The 22,218-nt window shown below is 42.3% G+C and overlaps 1 protein-coding gene across 5 annotated transcripts in view; it reads left to right on the forward strand.

Annotated features, from left to right (window-relative positions):
• The window catches only part of cacna2d2a (calcium channel, voltage-dependent, alpha 2/delta subunit 2a), a 140,026-nt gene that overhangs the window by 80,551 nt on the left and 37,257 nt on the right, over window positions 1-22,218 (forward strand). For 3 of the 5 annotated variants that reach the window (XM_069535948.1, XM_020101567.2, XM_069535971.1), the window contains exons 5-6: window positions 5,870-5,914; window positions 10,485-10,623. In XM_069535948.1, coding sequence (XP_069392049.1) covers window positions 5,870-5,914; window positions 10,485-10,623 — 184 coding nt within the window. The remainder of the gene's footprint in view (window positions 1-5,869; window positions 5,915-10,484; window positions 10,624-22,218) is intronic. The other 2 variants (XM_069535959.1, XM_020101568.2) reach the window with 1 other exon arrangement.

Below are 22,218 nucleotides of genomic sequence, written 5' to 3' on the forward strand. Positions count from 1 at the left end.
AGAGAGAGAGTGTGTGTGTGTGTGTGTGTGTGTGTGTGTGTGTGTGTGTGTGTGTGTGTGTGCGCGAGTGTGTGGAAGACGGTGTGTGGTCTTCCATGCTTGTGTGCACACCCTAGGGTACGGCACAGGCACCGAGTGTGTTCTGTAATTATAAAATCATTAGCAGGTGTCCAGAGGAGATATGAATATGACTGTAATCTGTCCCCACCCATGATGGAGCACTTGTCTCACACTCAAATGTCAACCTGTCTCAGCCAACCCATCGAGAGAGCTCACAGATTCAAATTCCAAACATTTAGTTCCTGTGACCACAATCATCATGAGCCCCTACATACGACAGTGTGTGGAATGTGCCAGACGTTTTTTCAATCATGTACAGATTCTCTGTTTTACTGTCATCCATCTTCACGTATCACTTTGGGCTTTAAACGCTTTGACCTAGCAAGGAATTGTTTGAAAGTTTAAATATGCTACTACACCAAAAGATGACACTGAAATAACATGCAGCACGTACCAATGACATGAAACACGCCCACAGGAGAACATCGTCAGAGTTTGACGGACTGAAAGGCATTCAGACGAACAAAAGATCAGCAGGCCTGTATCTGGTCAGACTTAAAACGAGCAGACATTGTAGCGCTGGCAAGGAGACAAAGTCACATTGTAATCTAGAGCAGAGGGGCGGTTTCTATGGCAACAGTAGGCATCTAACCTACGCGCTGTTGCTTTTGCTGAAATCTGAAATTGGCGAGGGGAGGCTGGCGTTCAGGATAGAGAGATTGGGGGAGATGAAGATAAGACAGGGCAGGGGGGGAGACGAGGAGGAGAGAGGAAGCAGATCGAGATAAGGGTGAGGAGAGGAGGGAGGAAGTGGAGGAGATGAGCACAGGAAGATTGATGTAAGGGAGGGGCTGGAGATCATCACCTGACCTCAGTGTTTGTCTCCTGTTTGGAATTTGTTGGTCCACTCAGCATGATAGATTTAATTTACTGATAGCACTTTGTGTCAGTGGGAATTTCTTAGACTTTGTGTTTCTGTGTGTGCGTCTGTTGTGTGCGTGTGTACCCACAGCTCTCTATGCACACTCACTCTGTATATAGTGTGTACACACCAAATATTAGTATCTGTATCCATGGGGTTATGTATTATCCATTGATCAGTCACAACATTCAAACCACCTGCCGAATATTGTGTCGGTCCCCCTTGTGTCCCCAAAACAGCTCGGTGCTGTTGAGGTGTGGACTGGCAGTGTAGCGTGCTTTATCCTGCTGAAAGAGACCACTGCCATCAGGGAATACTGTTACCATGAATGGGTGTTCTTGGTCTGATTTAGATTGTACATGTCAAAACGTTCGGCACCAAGATTTCCCAGTAGAACATTTCGCTCTTCCCACAGTGCATCCTGCTGCCATCTCTTCCCCGGGTAAAAGGCACATACCCATTCCACATAGTATGAAACAGGGGTGGGGGATGTCCAGTGTCTGGGACAAAATAGCAGACGAACATATCTTTTATGGCGGTTGCTTTTGTCTCTGGTTATGGTCAAGGTGAACAAAACACACAGAAAGTCGTCAGTGTTGTTGCCGACAAAATTGGCAACTGTCAAAAAAGGATGTAGATGTGGATTGTTTTTAAAGACAAATGACACGAAGGTAAAAGACAAGCCAGTGTTTCGAGACTACAGCCGTAAACATGCAGCTGAACTGGATATGTCGCGAAGACAAAGGTACTCAGGTTAAACTAACAATCCTCAGCAGAGTTCGGGTGACCAACAGGCGGCTTCTACAAGATCACATTCTGACAAGGTTTGTGTCGAGCAAGTTAACAGCCTGAAACCTCATTTTGAGAATTTGAGAAGGAGCATTGTGTTGCTGCTGCAGAGCTGCAAGAACTGGACAAAATAATTTGTTGTGTCTGTTTCCATGCCTTGACCAATCTTCTCAGGGTGGATTATTGATGTGGCACAGGATATTGAAAAAATGTCCAGTTTTTCTCTCTGGCCTTCAATGAAGCAACATAGCACCAAACTCATTTTTCTGAGCTCGACATGGTGTGAATTGTTGAATTCGTCGGCTGAGAAAAGGAATGGGTTTGTTTGAGCACATTGTTTTGAAGATTGACTGACTCAAACTTGGAAAAATAGCTTAGAGTAGCCTCATCACCATTCTGATATCAGATGCCTCTGAGAGGTTGGTGTGATCTTCAGTATGACCCTTGCAAGATTGTTAGAAATATAGAAATGGACCTGACAAGGAAAAGTTTACTTATCGCTGATGTCAATGAAAACTTGACTCATCAGACCAGACGACCTCCTTCAACCGATCCAATTCTGACGCCCACCTACTTATTGCAGGTGCTTTCCGTGTTGGACACGTGTCTTGATCGGTGTGCGTCTGCACAGCTGCAATGCCTTGTGGGTTCTGACAGCATTCCATTATAGTCACCATCTAGACGCATCACTTTTGCTAAGTTCCAACCACCGGGAACACCCAGCAAGACGCATTGACTTAGTCGTCTCCTCATCACAATCGGGCCCTTGTCAAAGCTCATTCGTCCTGCTTCCTACACATCATTCACAAGAACTGACTGTTAACTAACTAATCTATCCCACCTATTGACATGTGCCCATGTAATGAGATAATCAATATAATTCATTTCACCACTCAGTAGTTTTAAAGTTGTGGCTGATCTGTGTTTATGTTTATGCACTGGTGGAATGCACGGGGCCTGCAGAGAGAAGAGGGTGGGGATTTCTGGCTTGGTGTTGTATCAGACATGTGTTTAACCCTGACCCTGAGCCCGTAGAGGCCTGTGACCAGCCGCAGCAGATGGCCATGCAGCCCCTGGGGCTGCTCAGAGGGTCATGGTGGCCTAGGACTCATTCACATGGAGCCACCTCTTCTGTGCATGTCTGTGCGGGGTGTGTGTGTGTGTGTGTGTGCTTGTCAGATTGCGTGGTTGGAGGTTGCGTTAATTGGTACAATTGTTGTTCCTCTTATGCTCATGTAATTATGTTTATCGGTTTAATTTTCATTATATTGCAAAGGCAGCAACTTTAGACGCATAAGTTCAAGTACAAATTGTTTATTAACTGAGTTGAAGCGGTAGTGTTTACAAAGAGATTATTTTACTCTGCACTCACATAATTGCTGTGCCCAATGAAATTAGAGCAGATCTACATAGGACATTAAAGCACTATATTACACATACATATTATAAATGGCTTGTGCTCACTTTAATGCGGTTGCAACCATAAGTGTTTAATTACAACGAACACAGCTGTCCAGCTGTGCAAACCCAATACAGATGTGACCAATAAAAGTAAGAAAACAACGTAACATGTCTTAGAAAGGTGCTGCTGGGTACAAAGCCATGTCAAACTCTACTGGAGACATAAACACCATTTTTCTAAAACACATGAACTAATGTTCGGTTTTATGATGGCGCTGTATAAGACATTGCTGGGGACTTGTTCGGGACGTAACCTGCTTCTAGCCCAATATCAGCTGGGATTGGCTCCAGCCTCCCTGCAACCCTCAAAAGGATAAGCAGCATATATAATGGATGGATGGATGGATAACACATTCACACACAGCCTTATTATGTTATGTTATGATTTGGCGCTTCAAATTGAAATGAATTGAATACCCTTTATTTGAGTTCATTAATTTTTTGCCATGGATTTTGTGAGGCACTTTGTAACCTTCTTTAGATACGTGCTAATATTAAAGTTAATATACACACATCTGTGTATAAATATTAAATTGGTGTAATTTTTCTTGACTGCTAAGGCTGTCAAATATTATTCATTTTATTTTTTTGCACATCAAACCATCCAATGAGCCCTTATGCCCTGTGTAGAAGCCTGTACATGTATGCATATTTTTCTCCACATATATATTCAGGATTTTATCTGTGGTATTATTTGCAATGAGGGGCCTTATTAAGGGAAATGTACAAAATAACAATGCTGTGATGAAGTTTACACAAAGCACCACATACGGAAGTCTCTCCAGCAATGTGTGCAATATTTGTTTTGAGTGTATTACTTGTTGGAGTAAAGCTGCTGGACAGTGTCGCCTGGGTATAAGGAACCGAGTGTTTATTTACAGGAATCAGTCCTGAATAATGAGTTGTAATGCTGCAGTAGTGAGGGTAAACTCTTTAGAAGCGAGGGACCAGTCTAAGCAGGACTGGGCTCCAGATCAATCCTGCTGGCAGACACAACAACACTGTTGCTCTGCCACAGTCTCTCTCTCTTTCTCTTCTCTCTCTGCAGAGGCACGGGCTATTTTTAGCTCCGGCAGCTCTTTCCCCCCACTGGACCCACCACCCTCCAACACCACCCATCTCTCTCCTCTCAATTCATCCCTTCATATCGCCCTGACCTCAGCCTCCATCCTAACTCCCAGACTTAGCCCAAATGCACTCCCAGAATGATCCGCCGTGATCCGGCCGCTCACCTCCTTTCCTTCCATCCTCACTCCTGATCTCTCGTGTAGAGCCGGGGGAGGGAGAGAGGGAGTGCTGGTAAGTTGGGGAGATGTTTCAGGGGGGTGCTGAGGAGGCAGATCTTGCTCCTTCTCTGTCTCGTCCACTCTCATTTCCAAGAGACACGATCTGCATCCATGCAGACTGGTGTGCCCCATCTTTGGTGTCAGTGTGAGTTTTGATCATACTCTGATCCCTTGGTGAGTTGTTGGGGACTGAGCTGATGACTGATTGTCTGATTAGCACTGGAGGCCGGCCAAGATCCCGGGCTGTGCTACACAGAGAGGCTCTCGTGCCGAAAGGGAACTGCAGGGAAGATGAGGGCTGACAGACAGAAAATACGTGTGTGTGCGTGCGTGTGTGCGTGCTTGTGTGCGTGTGCGCGTGTGCGGCTGAGGGAGAAAGTTGAAAACAGTGAGGAGCAAAACATGGTGAAAGCAATAAAGAGACAAAGTATGGATAGAAAGTGCGTGACTCAGAGTTGTAACATTTACTGTACCTGTACAGAGGACTCTCTCTATTCCTCTCGCTGTTGTTGTCCCTCATTAGACCATGACCACAGTTCTTCCAGTGAGGGCAAGTCAGTCACTGTGGTGCCCTTGAGAGTGCATCTTCAGCCAGCCTCTCTCATGATAATGATGCAGGCCCCACAGACGCTGCTCACTCGCACCATGCAGCCCATGCCCGCCCTCACACCTGCTTCTGCGGGAGATAAGGACAGCGGTTTAAAGGAGATGAGGACAGCAGACTAACAGTCCGGGTTGAGGGGTCCCGCTTGGGGTAGAGGCCGGGAGCTTGGTGCTGAGGGGCTTCAGCTGCTGACTGGAAAGTTTAGTTGGTAATTAGAGCAAAATAAGGAAACACAATGGCATGAATTCACATTCTTTTCCTCTTTCTGCTTGGCTCCTCCTGTGAGAGCTGTTTGCCCAGACTGAAAACGCAGCCAGCTGAGGCTGATAAGACTCCCAGGGAGAGGAATATTTTGAGTTTATTCTTCTCTCTCCATGTCACATCTGAGCTCATACCACACAGCGCCACACAAACGACATTTTTCCAACAGTTTTTCCAAACATGACAATGTTCCTACAGTGTGAACATGTGCAACATACTACATCGCATCTTTTTAACAATAGCATCTCCCAGATGCGTTACATCCTTCAATATCTCTGCAGCTATCTGCTCGCCTTTTCATGACTGTCATTCCACATCACACTACTCCTCCTGTGTTCTGTGATGCTGATTATATTCTCATGCTGAACAGTGTGATGGAATATAACCACGACTCTCTCGCTTACCACCGCGAAGAGTCGGGGGCTGTTGTCGGCGCTGCTATATCTTCTCTCATCATCTGTCTTTTCACTTTTCTTTTCTGCACAGGAGAATGCCATTTCATACTACGATTCCAAAGCGGATTCAGACTATGTGAGTACAGTACGGACTGCTTCCCGCTCCCCCGCCTGCCTGCCTCAAACCCTCGAATCCCCCTTACTTCCCTCCCCTGCCACCCTCTACCAGCAACCCCACCCTCTCCCCCGTGGCCTCTTCGATGTTGATGCCCCCTCTCCTGTCCCGCCTCTGGTCACAGACCCCTGGGCTGTCTGTGTGTGTTAGTGAGGTGACACTGCTTTATGGTGAGTTGGTCTGACAGAGCAGGAGCGGGCCGACGTGCATGTGACAGTGACTTCAGCTGTCCTCCCCCAGTCTAACTTCCAGAGTATTCTTTCTCCTCACCCCAGACCCTAACCGTGTCACCTGCGGACCTCTGTGCTTTTCAAGACGCCTTAAACAATACACGAGCCACATCATGCTTTTATATACCAGAACACAATTCCTGCAATGCATGTCAATCATAGTAATGACTATAAATGCCATTAAGAGAGAGGCATGCAGGCTGAGTAATGCAGCTCCCTCCACAGAAGACCTGCAAGTTCGTGGTGTCACTGCCTCCAGGCTGGCTACCACCTTTAGTTCCTCCTCAGGACCCATCCCACTCACAGCCCCTGCCCGCTGAGTGATTGAGTTTCATGGAGTAGTGCGAGAATTCCCCTCCCGTAGATCACCAAAGCGCCAAAAGATGGGAAGAGAGTGAGATAGAGAGGAGAAGAGAGTGAGAAAGGAAGGCGTACAAGCAATAAATCATGGTGTGATTTTCTCTTTGTGCACACCACTCCTGTGATTAATGACACAGCGCTTTAGGGCCTGTCAGCACATCTAATTGGAGAACATCGGTCATCATTAACATGGCACACTGAGGCCGAGCCAGTGACACACCCCCTGACCCCCCACTTTAGCAGCCCCACCACCACCCAAAGACGGCAGCGAAGGTCACGCAGGGGTCATTCCTCATCCCTGCAACCCCAACAGCCGCCCACTAGTTACTCCACTAGCTGAATCTTGATTCCTCCTATGATGACCTTTTTCAATTAAGTCTCCACTGAGCGAGATATGAGGAGAATTGAGTTTCACTAAAGGTAAGTGACTGGTAGACTCTCTTATCCGAGCCTTGTCTCCTCTGTTCATTATCCTGTACTCTAAACCCTGTTAATTTCTCCACTTGTCACTGTACCTTCGATATGAAAGTGTAATGTGATCATTTAAAAGTCAAAATGTGCCAAAGCATGTCTGATATTCACCCCTGCTTTTAGGTTGAAACAAATGCATGCATTATCATATCCCATTATTACACACACAGATTTAAGTTTTATTTTTAATTCCTTACCTCTCGACCGCCCAGTTTTACTAAAGTAGAACTATATTGTCACTTAAAAGTCTTATTTACCACTGATTAAAAAGCGTGTATAAAATCAGCCCCCATAAAAGATTATAACGTACACCTCAGCAGAGAAAGCATTCTGCAATATGCAATGCAAATTCTTTTTTTAGTTTACATTATCCAACTTTCACTGCAATACTTTTATACCCTGGCAGAAAAATGTTGTTAATCATATCCTTAGGCACAATTTATCTTTCTTGACTAATTTTCTGTTTTTCTTTTGAGGAATATTTTACATTAAATGCATCAAAAGCAACCGTTTATGTATGTTATGCACTCGTTCAATTGCACGAGCACACGCACACTACACACACACAGAGTCACAAACAACAGCTTTCAGGTTAGCCCTGGTCGGCTGAAGGCGGGAGCGAGAGAATCTTCAAAATGTCATCTCTGGCCTCTTCAGCCTTTAATTAAACCTCGAGAAAGGGGTAGATAAAATTAACAAATTGGGTAATGAATTGAGCAAAACAGGTGGTGGATGGTTGAAGAAAATGAACCAATCAGTCTTTCCTGTGTGGATGTATTTCGCTCCTAATTAGATGCTGCCTTGGTTAATTATGATTGGGCTCTTCTGAAGACAGAAAGAAAAAAAAAAACTCAACTCAAGAATTAGTGTCAGACTGCGTGATAAACAAACACCTCAACCTTACAGTTAGTGCTGGTGAAAAGCCGACATCCGTAAACTAATCAGGTTTAATGTTAATAGGTAGTCAGTCAAAAGTGTGTCAACAAATCTGCACTAAACTCTAACAAAAGTATTCAACAGTACATTTTACTTCTCGACATCTTGAGTTCCGTTTCGATCTTTCCCTCTGTGTTTTTTTAACCTAAAACATTCATATTGAATTAGAGCAGAAGATCAGAGCAACATTTACAACACTGATTAACTGAAAGATCATTTACCTAAGATATCAGTCGGACAAGATCTTACCTCATGTTAATGATCCGTCAGATGAACTCTCACAAAAACACACCCCTCTGTCTTGAGGTAATGATAAAATTAACAATTGTTTTTATTAGCTGTATATTTAATCATTATCAGAATTACACATCTGGCCTTCATTCCTAAAACGCTCTCAGATTTAAGGTTAGGAGAAATGAATAACATACCGAACATTTAATTTGATGATCTTTAAGCAAGTGTAATAGTTTGAAGTCACCAGTTTGATGATTGTTATTGAACAGGGCTTTCAACAATGGCATTTAACATAGGTTAAAAACAGTGAAAGCATATAAAATAAATAAAATGAATCCCACATTAAAAGCAGATCTGAGGAGGTGGGTGATAATCCATGTGTTGAATGTCAGGTGTGTCCACCCAGGACTCATTCATCCGTCCTGATATGTTTCACATCCACCTCATGAGCTGGTCTCCATCACAGCACTGAACTGTTTCTTATGTTGACTTTCAACAGGACCTTAAGCACAACTCTCCCTCGGCTCGTCCCACCGACAGCTTGTAATTGCATTTTAATAGTCAATTAGAGTTGGCCCATCAATCAGTTTCTGCCATGGACATGGGGTTTTGATTTAATTTCTACCCCCAAAAAAACAACAAAAAAACCCAAATAGTTTATATCACGTCAGATCCAGTTAACCCATGCCACTCTATTAAATTGAAACTCACAAGCTGTATTTTAAAGCATTTTTTTCAGCAGTCGGAGCGCTTGCGGAATGACCAGAAATATGAGTTTTTGTTTTACAAATATCCAATAAATGAAGGCTAATGAAGGATGACTAATGAAGGGAGAATGATAGAGGCATGAGGCCACACTGCGCTGAGGGCTACTTCTCCACAGCGCTGTATCAAAGAGCTTGGTGCATGAGCACACATTAGTTAAATCGTCTTTATTTCACAAAGATCCCTCCGTGACTCGACGCTGTATAATTTATTATTTTATCTTGATGTTGTGGATGTGACCTGCTCAGTTGGTATCTGTGCTGTTTTCTAAGAACATATCTAACAGGGTTTTCAGTGAGCAAGATCAAGAATAAGTTAATAAACTCAGCCGGAGAGGGACGTTCTATCTCGCTGCCATTTTTTTTTCTCCACATCCCACAATCAGTTCCTCCTGTGGGAACAGGCACAGATTGTACTCTATTGATAACTTATCTAGATAAAAAGCTTAAATGTCAGTTTTGCCTTTTTTTATCTTCTGGCTTTCTTTGATATCTGACACTTTTCCCAATGCAACACGTGTGTCAGGCTTTCTCGTCGTGTAGCACGGCACGACTGCAAAGATGAACAGAAGCCAACACATTTTGTTCAGATTTAGCATGTTTCTATTTTCTAGAGAGAGAGAGAGAGAGAGAGAGAGAGGATACAGCACTAGGAAAGATGTTATCATTCAGATGGATGGGACGCTAAACAGTGATTAAGTGGTGTTGGTTGCTAGTTATTGTTGGGGTTAATTTGTACGCCACCTTGTGTGTCTGTGATAAGTCATCTCGGGTACTAATGACTCTCTCTGCTTGGTGTCTGCTCTGATACCTGCTGCTGTTCTCTGATGAGAGGGAGGAAATAGAAGCGCCAAAACCTAAAGGCGGAAAAAGTCAGAGTAATTGATATTTGTATGCTTAACAGTATCTGAAGGCTTTGATTTTAGCCGTTTTTACAAATAAACTCCAGAAAATCTCTGTAAAATTGGGTGTGGAGTTTGCCTTTCACATAACACAGCAGGAGATTTTTGCAGGTTTACAACAGCAAGAAAAATGTCCAGAACATTCAGGTGAGGGGCGGAGCCTGCATAGAACATGGCGTATAAATTCAGCTGTAGACATCATCTGATTTTTTTTTGGTTTGTATAGCGCCTCTTTTCCATTGTGAGATATTTTCATTATTTGTCTTTTTTCTGTTTAGTTTCACCTGTTAGAAATGTCATCGACACACCCACTTGCTCGCTGTTAAGTTTTTGGACATTTTCCTGCTGTATTCCTACATGGGCCCACTCTTTTTCTTATATATACGTACAGCCCCTCTAGAAAACTTCAGGGCAAAGTCTGTAGTTAGGTGCATTTCTGAAAGCAGCTTATATGGTCGCTAGAAAGAAAGATTCATCATACGTACCAGAGCGACAGATGGAGGCTATAAAACCTCAAAGAGATGGTACCATATTTCCATGTTTCCCTTCTTTTTATATCCACTTGTATTTGTTTGCTCACTCAGATATGTGTGTGTGTCTCTGTGTCTGTGTGTGTGTCTTTGTGCACATGCAGGCGGAGGACGGAGAAGAGGAGAGCCTGCTGGATAGCACATCCTCTTTGGAGCTGGAGTTTGTGGACGATCCCAACTTCAAAAACAAGGTCAACTACTCCTCCAGTGCCGTCCAGATTCCTACAGACATATACAAAGGCTGTAAGTTCATATCAATACTTTCTCTTAATTCTTCTGGTTAGTGAGTGACTTTACACAGGCTTGAGAAATTCTCAATTTTGCAGTAGTTGCCTCACAGCAACAAGTTTCAGGGTTTGAACCTACCAACCGGCTTTTCTGTGTGGAGTTTGCATGTTTTCTCTGTGTCTGCCTTGGTTTTCTCTAATTTCCACCTGCAGTCCAAAGACATGCAGCTTAGGTTAATTGGAGTGACTGTTGTTTGTCTCTATTCAATGCAGTTCAGTAACCTTTATTGGCTTGACATTTACATGTGATACCAAAGCACAGAAGACAATCAAAGAATCATATCAACAAAATTAACAACAATAGTTGTTAACAATAGAACATATACAAATGGTTGATGATGTCATAATACATATTTACAGATTTCTGTGTCCCACTGCTGTCTGTTGTTGTGACAGGTCGATAGAATGAAGGGTCATTTATCCCTTTGCATTCGTTTTTTTCAGATTTGGGGCAGAATTCCTGTAGCTCTGTCTCGACCTTGTGCTGGACTGGTGACCTGTACAGGGTGTACTTCACCTCTCAGCCAATGTCATCTGGCCCCGGCCGCCTCCTTTAAAGCAGAGTAGATCATAGATGATGGATGGGGGCTTAAAGTTTGTTTTGTTTGCTGAATGATCTTTTACCATGAGCATGTAACCTGCTTGTAAAGTTTTCATCATTGTTGGTTTGTGTGGTATTTGTTGTCCCCTGACAGCAGATCCTAAAGAAGAACTCTAGTATTTAAATGTGTCATGTGTATACATTGTCACACAAAGTGCTTGGTCATGGATAGATCTTTTATTTTGTATTTTTGACCTTTCAGTCGGTTAGCTCAATCTCTTCCTCTTTTGACGTCAGCCAGCACTTTAGCACACTAACATGATTTTAGATGACAGACGCTCTCTCACACCACATTCCTACTGTATTTTTTTATTTATTTTATTTTTTAACACGCACGGGCATTGACTGTGTCACTTGCGGACTCTGCCCTTCGTGCCTGGCACCGCTCTGCCCCGCGGACATAACACCCTCCTTAGTCTGCAGCTGCCAAATGGACAAAAGGGAACACATGTACCTTGGGGGACTCTGATTTTGCTTGGCATGTTCCCTCTGTTACCCACCTCTAACCTTTTGGACGCTCTGTCCCGGCCTCTTTAAAGACTCAAAAACCAGAAGCCATGTGCAGACAGAGCCATTCTTGCCATGGTGATTTTTTTATTTATTTTTTCTTCTTGTCGAGCTCTTTGCCGTCTTTGTTGAAGAGGCGGTGTATGGCACCTTCCTGTAACAATGCCCTCCAGCTGTGTCTCCAGACAAATCTTGTCTGAATTAGACCCTCTTGGTTCAGGAGGAGATGTCAAAGGCCACAGCTAACTCACAATAGAGCAATCAGGTCTGCACATTGTTCCCGGAGCCATTTTGTGCCAGCTCTGGTTCCCCTGTCTGAAGATATGAGTGAGAGAATAAAGGCCTCTTGATTGAGCCTGGCGGAGACCAGACAAGTAAAGTGGTACAGTGCATAGAATTAGTTTTTTTTCCTCTTCTCTTCTGTGGAAATGTTTACTGTTGATGTTGTGTAGCTAGCTCCCATTGCGCAGTCTGCTGTGCTGAGATTGGCAACTGCCAATTTTGTGCTAACTCCATTATGAACGTGCGTTGTGTTTCAGGTGATTTAAAAAAAAAAAAAACAGTAATGAAACACATGTTGCTGCTCAAATTCTTAAAGACGCTTTGCCACCCAACTAAATTAACACAAATGTAGAATTTATAATCATCAGTCTTGACATGATAGAGGTGCAATGTAGACAAAGTTAAAGGGAAACTCCAAATAATTTACACATTAGTATCTATTTACAGGTCCTGCATGGGAGTGATGCTACAAACAGTATTTGTATGTTTTTCAAAGCCTTTCGATTGAGCTGCTCCAAATCTGATGGTTTGCCTCAAGAGACATGTAACTTGAGTCGGTATATGTTGGGTCAGAAGTCTACATGTTTGAAAATGAAGAAAATAGGGGGATGGAGTGAGAAAGTAGCTCTGTACCTGATCACGCCTCATCTCTGCCTGAGGCTGAAGGCTTAAGGCTACATTAGCCGGCTCTCACATAACACACTTGAATCTCAGGTCACACTGTCAGCAGTCAAGTTGCATTGTGGATAATGTAGGCATTTTGGTGAGGAGCAGGAAGAATGAGTTGAATATAAATGATGATTTCTCTGGTTTTGCTGAATCCATTATTTTATAAAGGCGTGAGTGCAATGCTGAATCAGTGGAGCATGGATTTTGTGTTTTTTTCTTCATTTTTTGAAGACAAAATATTAAAATAATATAAAAAAGAATCACTAAGGACAAAAGTTCTTATAGTGTCGCCACATTTAAGAAAAACAGCATAGTAATATTAGTTAATGCAACAGCAACTTCAAAAACTAATTGAATCTCGGAAAAAAATAGCAATTCCTTTAAAAACTGCGTTCGGCCACATTTCATAAAATAAAAGAACATCTTTCACAGTGAAAAACAAAGGTGGAACTGCAACAACACCCTGCAAACAGTGCAGTGGTTCTATATTTCAACAGGGTGGTCGTCTAAAACAATGAAATGGACAAGTTTGTTGCATATCTCCCTTGTCAAATGTATCGTGTCGTTTGGAAGTGGTTTCCAAATTTTGCTGCTGCACTGGCTAATGCTACACTACTGGAAATCTTTTCTCCACTGCTCTAAAAACGGTACTTGCCAGTGGCGGTACAAAGCAACATGCTGTTTTGGAGCAGCAGAAGGGATTTCCAAGAGTTGGAGTTTTATCTGGGTGGAACTAATATAGTTTAAAGACGTGGTATTGGATCGGAACATAAATTTGCTTACTCCCTGACTAACTACCCATTTATTTGAAGGGACAAAGACAACCAGCTCAGCATTATCAGTGAAGCACTCTTTTAATTAACTTATCTTGCAGAACTTTACTTAAAGCTCATGTCACAGGGTTCGTGTTAGTAGAGTTTCAATAGTTTTAGAGAGATGGTAAAAGGTGGATTGTTTATCTGTGTGTGGAGTTCTACTCTGGCCCTGCCATTGGGAGCCTGCAGGGTGCCTTGGAGAGGATGTCTGAGGAAACTAATGTGGGCAGATTGTTGTCCTCTGGGTCTGCAGAGGTCTGGATCTACAGTATATCTGTGGGTATAGGATAAGCAGAAGAAGAAGTGATGTGAGTGGGTAGATTGAATGCTTGTTCCTCAGGGGGAGGCCAGAGCAAAGGCACAGAAAAGAAAACTGTAGGAAGAATGGAGCACAGTCCAAAGTACAGCACACAATGCTTAACAGTTATTGTGAAATTCACGAGTGTTGTTTATTAGCACTCACACTGAATGTAGCTCACTTTGATTTGTACACATTGTTAATGTACTGAATAAATTGGCTGTTTTCCAGAAAATGGCATCTTAAATTTCCAGTCACATGAAAATGAGTGTCCTTGGAGACAGACTGAGAGAATGGCACAGATAGACTGAGAGATAGAAAGAAAGGGGTGAGAGGGGATGAAAGGAGAAGAGACACTTTAATAATAGCAAAAAAACATCTTTCTTTTTTTTATTGTGATCCTTTCAGCGGGCTAAATGAGGCGGTGTATCCATCCTGGTTTGATTTGTCTGCTAGGCCCCATGTCCGTTTATTGAGATTGAGAGTGTTCCCTGAGTGCAGTAATGAACCATTTTATGATTCATTATCCCACTGCTGATTCCTGCTGCCAAGTCTGCAAACTTTCTAATTAGCTTAGGTCAAACATTCATACAGTTTTCTTCTAATTATCATTGCTTATTACAGGATGGACATCGCAACACAGGCTCAGGGGAATAAATTGATGTGGGCGGTGTCATCCGTGGAGAAACTGGATGTATTCTCCCTCTGAATGTTGCAGACATTGTGAAGAAGAGGCAGTGATTTGCAAAATAAATGTCGAGGAAAGGCCTCTGGGTACATATAAGAAAATAAGGATGAAAACAGTGAGCGAATACACAAATCATTCTTTATTTTATAGCTTCATTGAACCTCATTGGTAATTGGACATTGGAGTCCGTGCTGCAGATAGAGGATACTAAGCCAGATTGGGTCATTCTTCAGTTGCATGTACAATATGTTGAAAATATACACCATTGTATATCAGCCTTTTTGAAAGAGAAGTAATTATGTGTGTACAGCGTACACATAGTGGATGCCTACATTAGTGTGTGTTAGAATAAGGAGCCACTGTTCCCAGCAGGGTATAGAGAGAACCACCAGTGAATGTGGGAAGTCCTTTCATTAAATTTGAAGTTTAAATCCGCTGCATGCGGCGCCGTTTCCAGCGGCCTAGCGTCATGTTGTCAGTTTGCTATTGTAGTCGAGCACAGTGAGAAACTTGGTTATCACAAATGAATGGCGAGGACTGGTTTACTGTGTGCAGATGAAAGAGCAGAGCTTAAATGATTTGCATGGAGTGATTATCCCACCACACACACACACACACACACACACACACACACACACATACACACAATCACCTCAACCACCACTGTCACCCACTCCTGTACTTGCCTGTCCAATTTTTCAGTCACAGCTTTATCAGATTTGCTTTACACATTGGCAGTATTTTCCAATGTGTACCATTACTTTTTAAAATTGATTTTCTGTAACGCTTAAGTCTTGTGATTCCCAATTTTCCAATCGCCAACAAATTTTGGAAGTCGCTGAATCAGCATTCAAAATGCAGTCGCTTATCTCTGTGTTGGAACTCTTTGATCTGAGGGGCTTGCTGACACGTCACAGACTCTAGCTATGTTCCCAGCAGGCAAAATATCCAGATCAATCAGTGACAACTACAGACAACTATGACAGAGTTCAGAAGTATTACCAAACACGTGTTGTGAAGGACCCCTGTCACCAGTCAGTCGTGTAGTATGAACTCACATCTGCAAGACTTGTGATCAAATGATGGCACGTCATGTAGTTTGATGACTTTGACAGTTGTGTAGTCTGAACTTGACATAATTCATTTGCTTGTCAGTTGGTGTTTCAGCAGGTAGTGTACAGTTCATTTTACCAGATTTGTTTTGCTTAAAACAGTTTTTTTTAGTATTATTATTAAAAACAGCGGCCTGCTACATAATTTGCCAAAATTAATGCAAGGAAATATTCATTGTTATTCACTGAGGGAATCTATCTAAAACACTTCTTTTAGCATTAGAAGTAACATAAAGTGTAAAGAAAGTGTTGGGATTTCAAGAGGTTAAAACATTCTATTATTTATGAGACTTAAATTAACAAGAGATTGTACTCTCTGCCCTTTGAATGTTAGCCTCCATTTTCTCCAGTCGGAGCCTGGATCCCCTCTGGGAAGCTTCTGGTTAAAAAAAATAAAAAATCATCCAATTCACCTTTGTAAAGAGCAAATTGCATGGGGTGTATGTAATGTGCAGTGGAAAATTGAGTGCAACAGATACAGCAGATAGAGAGTCAATGCAGTGTCGTGTGAGATTTAAAAAGAGGAGAAGAAAAAAGACGAGATTTGCATTTGTGGGGTTTAATTTGAGTCAAACTGCCTCTGATGTCTCTCGTCCTCTGTAAAATGGATCTGGGGAAAAGTCCGCTTCGCTGGTTCTGAGGGACAAAGGCGACATTTGATAGACAGACTCAGGTCTGTTCACAAAAGGAAGGGAATGTGACAGTGAGAGGAATGAGGGTTATGCTTTGTTACTCAGTCGTATTATAAGCTGTGGCTGCCATTAGTCACTGTTTCCACTTAGCTATAGGCTTATATCTATAATGTTTAACTTCTCATATTTAAGTTCTTCATCCCCATTTCACGCTTTTACTCTCAATAAAGAAGAAATTCCCAAAAGTATCTTTTAATTCAGGGGTAACTAATAAAAACATACTAGATAATTGGACACATACTGTATATCATATATATTTGTTTACTTGCGGTGTACCTGAAACTCTCTTTAGCTCAGTGTTGCCGACTGTAATGATGTTGTGATTAGAGTGTTTCTACATACCAGACAAATTAGCTTGTATTTTACACATTTATTTAATTTATTTATGCTTGTCATGTACAACACGTCACCGGTGTGTTTTGTTCACCCCGACTGTGATCTGACAGACATACAGTTGGATCAACTTTTATTTTATTGTATGGCAGAAAGAAAATAATTCCCATAATGGGATTTTTTCTTTTTGTTTATCTGAGTTGCTTTTTGTGTTCATGAGTTCTGAGGTCAGAGGTTTCCTACCCGTGAGCCAAATGTTATTTCTGTGTCCATGTGTGTATTTGTCCACGTACTTCACATACACCCTGCACTTGTTTCAGGTTCCATTACGTGCAGGAAGCTTCCCTGTCAGCCAGATTTAAAAGTGTGGGAAAAGCAAAACTGATCATGAAAAAAAAAAAAATAGAGGGATCAGTGTAAAAAAAAAAGAAAGAAAATAAAGCAATGAAGAGAGGAGGTAAGGAGAATAGGATTTAAAGTAAAAAAAAAAGAAGACAGACAGTAGTAACAGTACAGTCTGTATTTTCTGTTGTTCTCAACTTTACGGACGTTACATCTCTCTTTCTACGCCCCTCACCCATCTCACCCCCGATAGTATGTGCCCAGTGAAGGGACACTATCATTCACCCGCACACTAATTAGAACAGTCAGCACAACAAACTCCACTCCACTCACCAGCAGCCTCACAAATTACATTTGGTGTGTTTGTTATTTACTGCTCTTCGTTAATTAGAAAAATCGTTTGGAGGAGCACTCTGGAGGTGTGGTGAAATCTCTCCCTTACGTATCATTCTGTATTAATAATCACCTTTTCTCAGAGAACCCCCCCCCCCCCCCCCACACACACACACACACACACACACACACACGCACTCAAACACACTCTGATACTGCCGTTAAGCAAACTCAGGTATCTTATCAACAAATACTACTCCTGAGTAAAACAGTTTGATTCCCTCAAATGATTTTTAATTATGATTAATTTAATTTATAATTAGTCAATGCAGCATTTTCATTTGCTAAGAAATTCTTGGGGAATGCTTTTCTAAAGTATACAACAGGAAAGAATATAAATCAGGTTATACGGTACCTTCTGTTATTTTTTCCTCAACCAAAGCTACAAAAAGACACATTTTTCTCTGCAAAGGCTTAGACTTTGTTTTAGCTTTTCTTTGTGTGATGTGTGAGCTTCTGCCAGTTCCTGTTGCTGCTGTTTTCTCCTGCAGGATGAAAGCTTTTAGGTTCAGGCACTTTAACACTCAGCCAGTCCACAAAGCAGCCCTGAAGGAAGAGGGAAGAAGGAGAGACAGTGAGGGAAAGAGGAGGGAAATGAGGGTGAGATGTAAAGGAACTGGGCTGACATTGTAGAGACACAGAAAAGGAAGTGGTAAATGCAGATAGTGGTTTGTAATGACCTCAAACTATTGATGTTCCGATACCAATAGCAGCATCAGAAATACCTCACTGCTGAAAATGCCGCGGAGGGCATCAGCGAGTGCACAAATCTCCCAATCTGATACCTGCTCTTTGGAATACACTAGTTTCCTCCTTCACCCTTCTTTTCCTGGAAATCCTTTCTTCTTCACAGCTCCAAAACAGCAGTTGCACTGTACTGCCATTTGCAAATACTGTTTTTAGAACGGCTCAGAAGAAGAGATCTCCAGTAGTGTAGCGTTCGTCAGAGCTTGAGAAATTTTCACAGTATGGCAATATTTCACACTGGAAAGTCCCACAAGTAAAATGATGCACAAAGTCCAGGTAAATAATGGAACCACAACATCTCTACCTCAAAACTGTGTTGGAAGGTGCTGTTTTAAAGTGTAATTACAAAAAACAATTCTCATTTAACTTTCAGGGTAATTTGAAAGCTGCAGGTTTTCCACTGCAACACCTTCGCTGGAAATACTTGTTTCTGTTTACTTTAGGGAGCTTTCACACTTACCTTGTTTGGTCTGGACCTTCAGCCTTTTCAGTTTAGTCCAAACCAAAATACGTTTGAAAAGATCATGGTCTGGAACAACGGACCTAAATTTACTTCAATTGACTGGTCTTCATCCAGGTCAAACTGAAGCAGGGTTTGGTTTGTGTAAACGTCTTTGGATAGTTCAAAATTGCAGGAATATGAGACAACTTTAAACAGTAGAAGAAAAAGAAGCGGAAGCAGCTCCTAGAATTGCTTGTAGTCTTCACCAATGATGGTGATATTCAGAAAAGTAAACAAATACAAAAGCAGAAGTGGAAACACGACAACATCTGACACCCGTCCCTCAATGCCAGGTATACGTAGCCCACCTAGATGATGACGAGATGTGCATACAGTATGTCCCACAAAAGTCTTGATGTGCTCCCTAAATTACAATGTGAAACCAAGCTTAATTGGATGATACATAAAAGATGTATCAAAGATGTGAACCATGGGTAGCCCTTAGTCTCTTTTCAGCGCTGTGATCACCACAAACAAAATTCTATTCACCTGCATCGTGTTGGTCTGGAAGTAAAAGGAAAACGTTAAGGATGAAAACTTTTGATCAAACTTGCTGACAGGCTGAACAGAACGAAGGTGAGAAAATCTGATTTTGTCATTAGTGTGAACTGACCAACGGTTTCTCCTTCACACTGCCAAAGCTAAATAAGATATGACTTGGTGAGAATATACATTCTTGATATGGACTAACTAAGATTCAATAACCTGCATGTCTCCTACCTGTCCTCTTGAGTAATATCACCAGTAAGCGGAACTGAACCACACCAGTACCACTAAGTCACTCAATCTAAAAACATTTAAATGCGTTACGGCAATAATGATTATGATTCTTCAAAGAGCCTCACCCACGAGCTTTGGTTCCATTACCATCATGGGTTTCTTATGAGGGACCTCCTGTGTTGCTCTGATATATTACAGGCCACTGTGCCTCTCTTCTGTGTGTACAGTCAATGCATGTTCCCATTTCTGTAATGTTGGCTTAATACGAGGCTTGACGCGCAGATTAGTTTGGATGGCTCCTTATCACGAGTATATCAGTGTGAATAATGGGTGCACGAGGGGGGTGGGGGGGTCATATGATAGAGAAGGTGCTGGTGGAAGGGGGAGCTGAGGGATGATCTCACACAGAGATGCTCCATAAATCCCATTCATAATTGTTTCCCTACCTGGTGTGCAGTCTTGCTCCATGAAGGGGCAAAGCCAAGGGTGCTCTAAATGTCATGGGAGCGGCACTCTGATGAATTACCTTTTAAAGATATCGGAGAGCCTGCGTTTGAAAGATGAGGCCCAACACAATGCTCGCAGGCTCTGTCCGCCTGTGGACATATTTCCCCCCCAGGGGAAATTTGTCTTTTTATCAACTGTCCTAAGAAGTCACAGCACATCCTAGCTGAATAAATCAAGGAGAATTAGTTTACTGCGTTGTCCTATCTGTGATGTGCCATTTGTTTTTTCTGCAGCGATCACGTGAAGATATGTGTCTGCTTGTGTGTGCGTGTGTGTTTGTGGTGAAGGTGCCCCACATGTGACTGGTTAAGTTTAAGATTTCAGCTAAACACACACTTTGGTCTGTTTTATTACTCTGGTTGAAAGATAAATCGGAGCAGCACATGGATTCGAATAAAGACACAAATATATACCATTGCCAGCACTGTTAGAACATCATGGACACAGAAATATTCAATAAACATATCAAGCACATTGCAGGTGTTAAATCCATGTGTGTGTGCCGCCCTTGGCAGAGATGAGGCTGATAATCTGTCGTGCATATATCCAGTTAGGTGCCTTGATGTAAGTCGTGGTTTCTGAGATGATGCTGGTTTTAGACGGAGGTCACAGGATGTCTCTTCGCCCTTGGCCTGTCTGGGACAGCTATCATTACATACCCAGTGCCTCTCCAGATAAGTGCACCCAGGACTTCACAGCACACAGGCCCCCCTCCGCAGCAACCCGCTGTGATAACTCCTGCTTAAAGGATAATACTTTTTACACATTAATCAGATGGCTCTTTAACCATGGAGTGCTTCGTGGCCCAGATGAAATTGAAATGCATAGTTTGCCTCCTTGATAATCTCCGCACAAACATCAGTAAAATATCGCCACCGGCCCCATGGAAATGAATTGACTCACAGGAGCGACCACAGCAAGTTTGGAAATTCATGGTCATAAAACTGAGATACTGAGAGTCTCACATCTTCTTCTCTCTAGTTGCATCTCTCCACTTCTTCCGACCATCTGGACTCTGGTAATGTAAACATGTGTTATGAGAGATAGAAGCTAATAAAGCACTTTCACTTTCTAATTCTGGTTCAATGCAATTAAGTTTGTAGCAGAAATGTCCCTGGAAAACACATTCTTCAGGAATGAGTCATTAAATAACAGCTGACAAACCATTAGACTGATTGTTTGATGAAATAAATCAGAAGCTACTGATTATTTTACAGTGATGGTAAAGCCTCTGCTGATGCAATGCCCCCAAATTATTTAAAAATGGGCGACATGAAAGTGAAGCCAAAGTGTCTTGACCACCTCCTGGTGGCTGGCTGCAGTATTGATGTTTTTTGTCATTTTAGGTAGTTATTACCACACTGGTTACCTCCATTAGCTGGATTTTGCAGTAAAGACCATGCAGCCAACCTCCACTGGGCAGACTGTTGCTCACCAGCCTCAATTTCAATTTATCTCTTTAGAGTTTGAAGTTTAAAGTTTGTTTTGGGTTTATAATTTTTTTCTTCTCCTTCCCTCATGGGCGAGAATAGGTTTTTTTCAGGCTGTGAAAGCAGCCACTCATTCGTGTTAATATCTGTGTTGCTTTTCATCAGTCGCCCTCCCTCTCTCTTCTTCTATCCCCATCTGTAGGGCTGCTTCCATCCTCCTCTTTTCTTCCTTTGTGGTTATGTCTATGAATTTTAAGAAAACATGTGGAGGAGCTCCCCTTGGTGATGGCAGTAATTTGGCTTTCATATATTCCTATCCTCCAGACACTATTTAGTGCTTCTGTTGTGAGAGCGTGCGTGTGTGTGTTTTTGTGAACATTTGTTTTGCAGGATGCTGGAGAGTAATGAAACTTTGTTTTGAGCAGAGACAGTTTTTGCAAAGTAAAATGGAGCATTTAACTGAAAATGTTTTTAGTTAACAACAGTGTGATTGGGATTATCAAGAGGCTTTCAGCTTAGAGTGAAGGAGGTAAGCGGCGGCTGGGGGAAGGTTGTATTTCTTAACTTTAAACTGACAGCTCGTCAAAGACTCTGAGTGGTAACTGAAAAGCATGGGAAAAGTGGATAATGATCGTTTATTTTTGTGAAATTCAAACGAGGGGTTGAGGAAAGTTGGACCAGTCGGTTCAGAGGCTTATCTAGCTTTGTTTTGCTGAGTAATTAAATCAGAGGAGAGAGTGAAGTTCTCCCCAGCTCAGCGCCTCATCTTGTTTCCTCTTTAATCAGGTGGCTATTAAACCTCTGATTGCACATCTTCTGACTTCAGCTCAGCTATTAAACAGAATGAAAGCATTTTTTCGTGTGTGTGCGTGTTTGGAGCCATATTGCCTCATGTTGTAAGGATCAAGAGTAA

This window comes from Paralichthys olivaceus, chromosome 2 (assembly GCF_024713975.1).
Source record: "Paralichthys olivaceus isolate ysfri-2021 chromosome 2, ASM2471397v2, whole genome shotgun sequence".
Lineage (NCBI taxonomy): Eukaryota > Metazoa > Chordata > Actinopteri > Pleuronectiformes > Paralichthyidae > Paralichthys > Paralichthys olivaceus.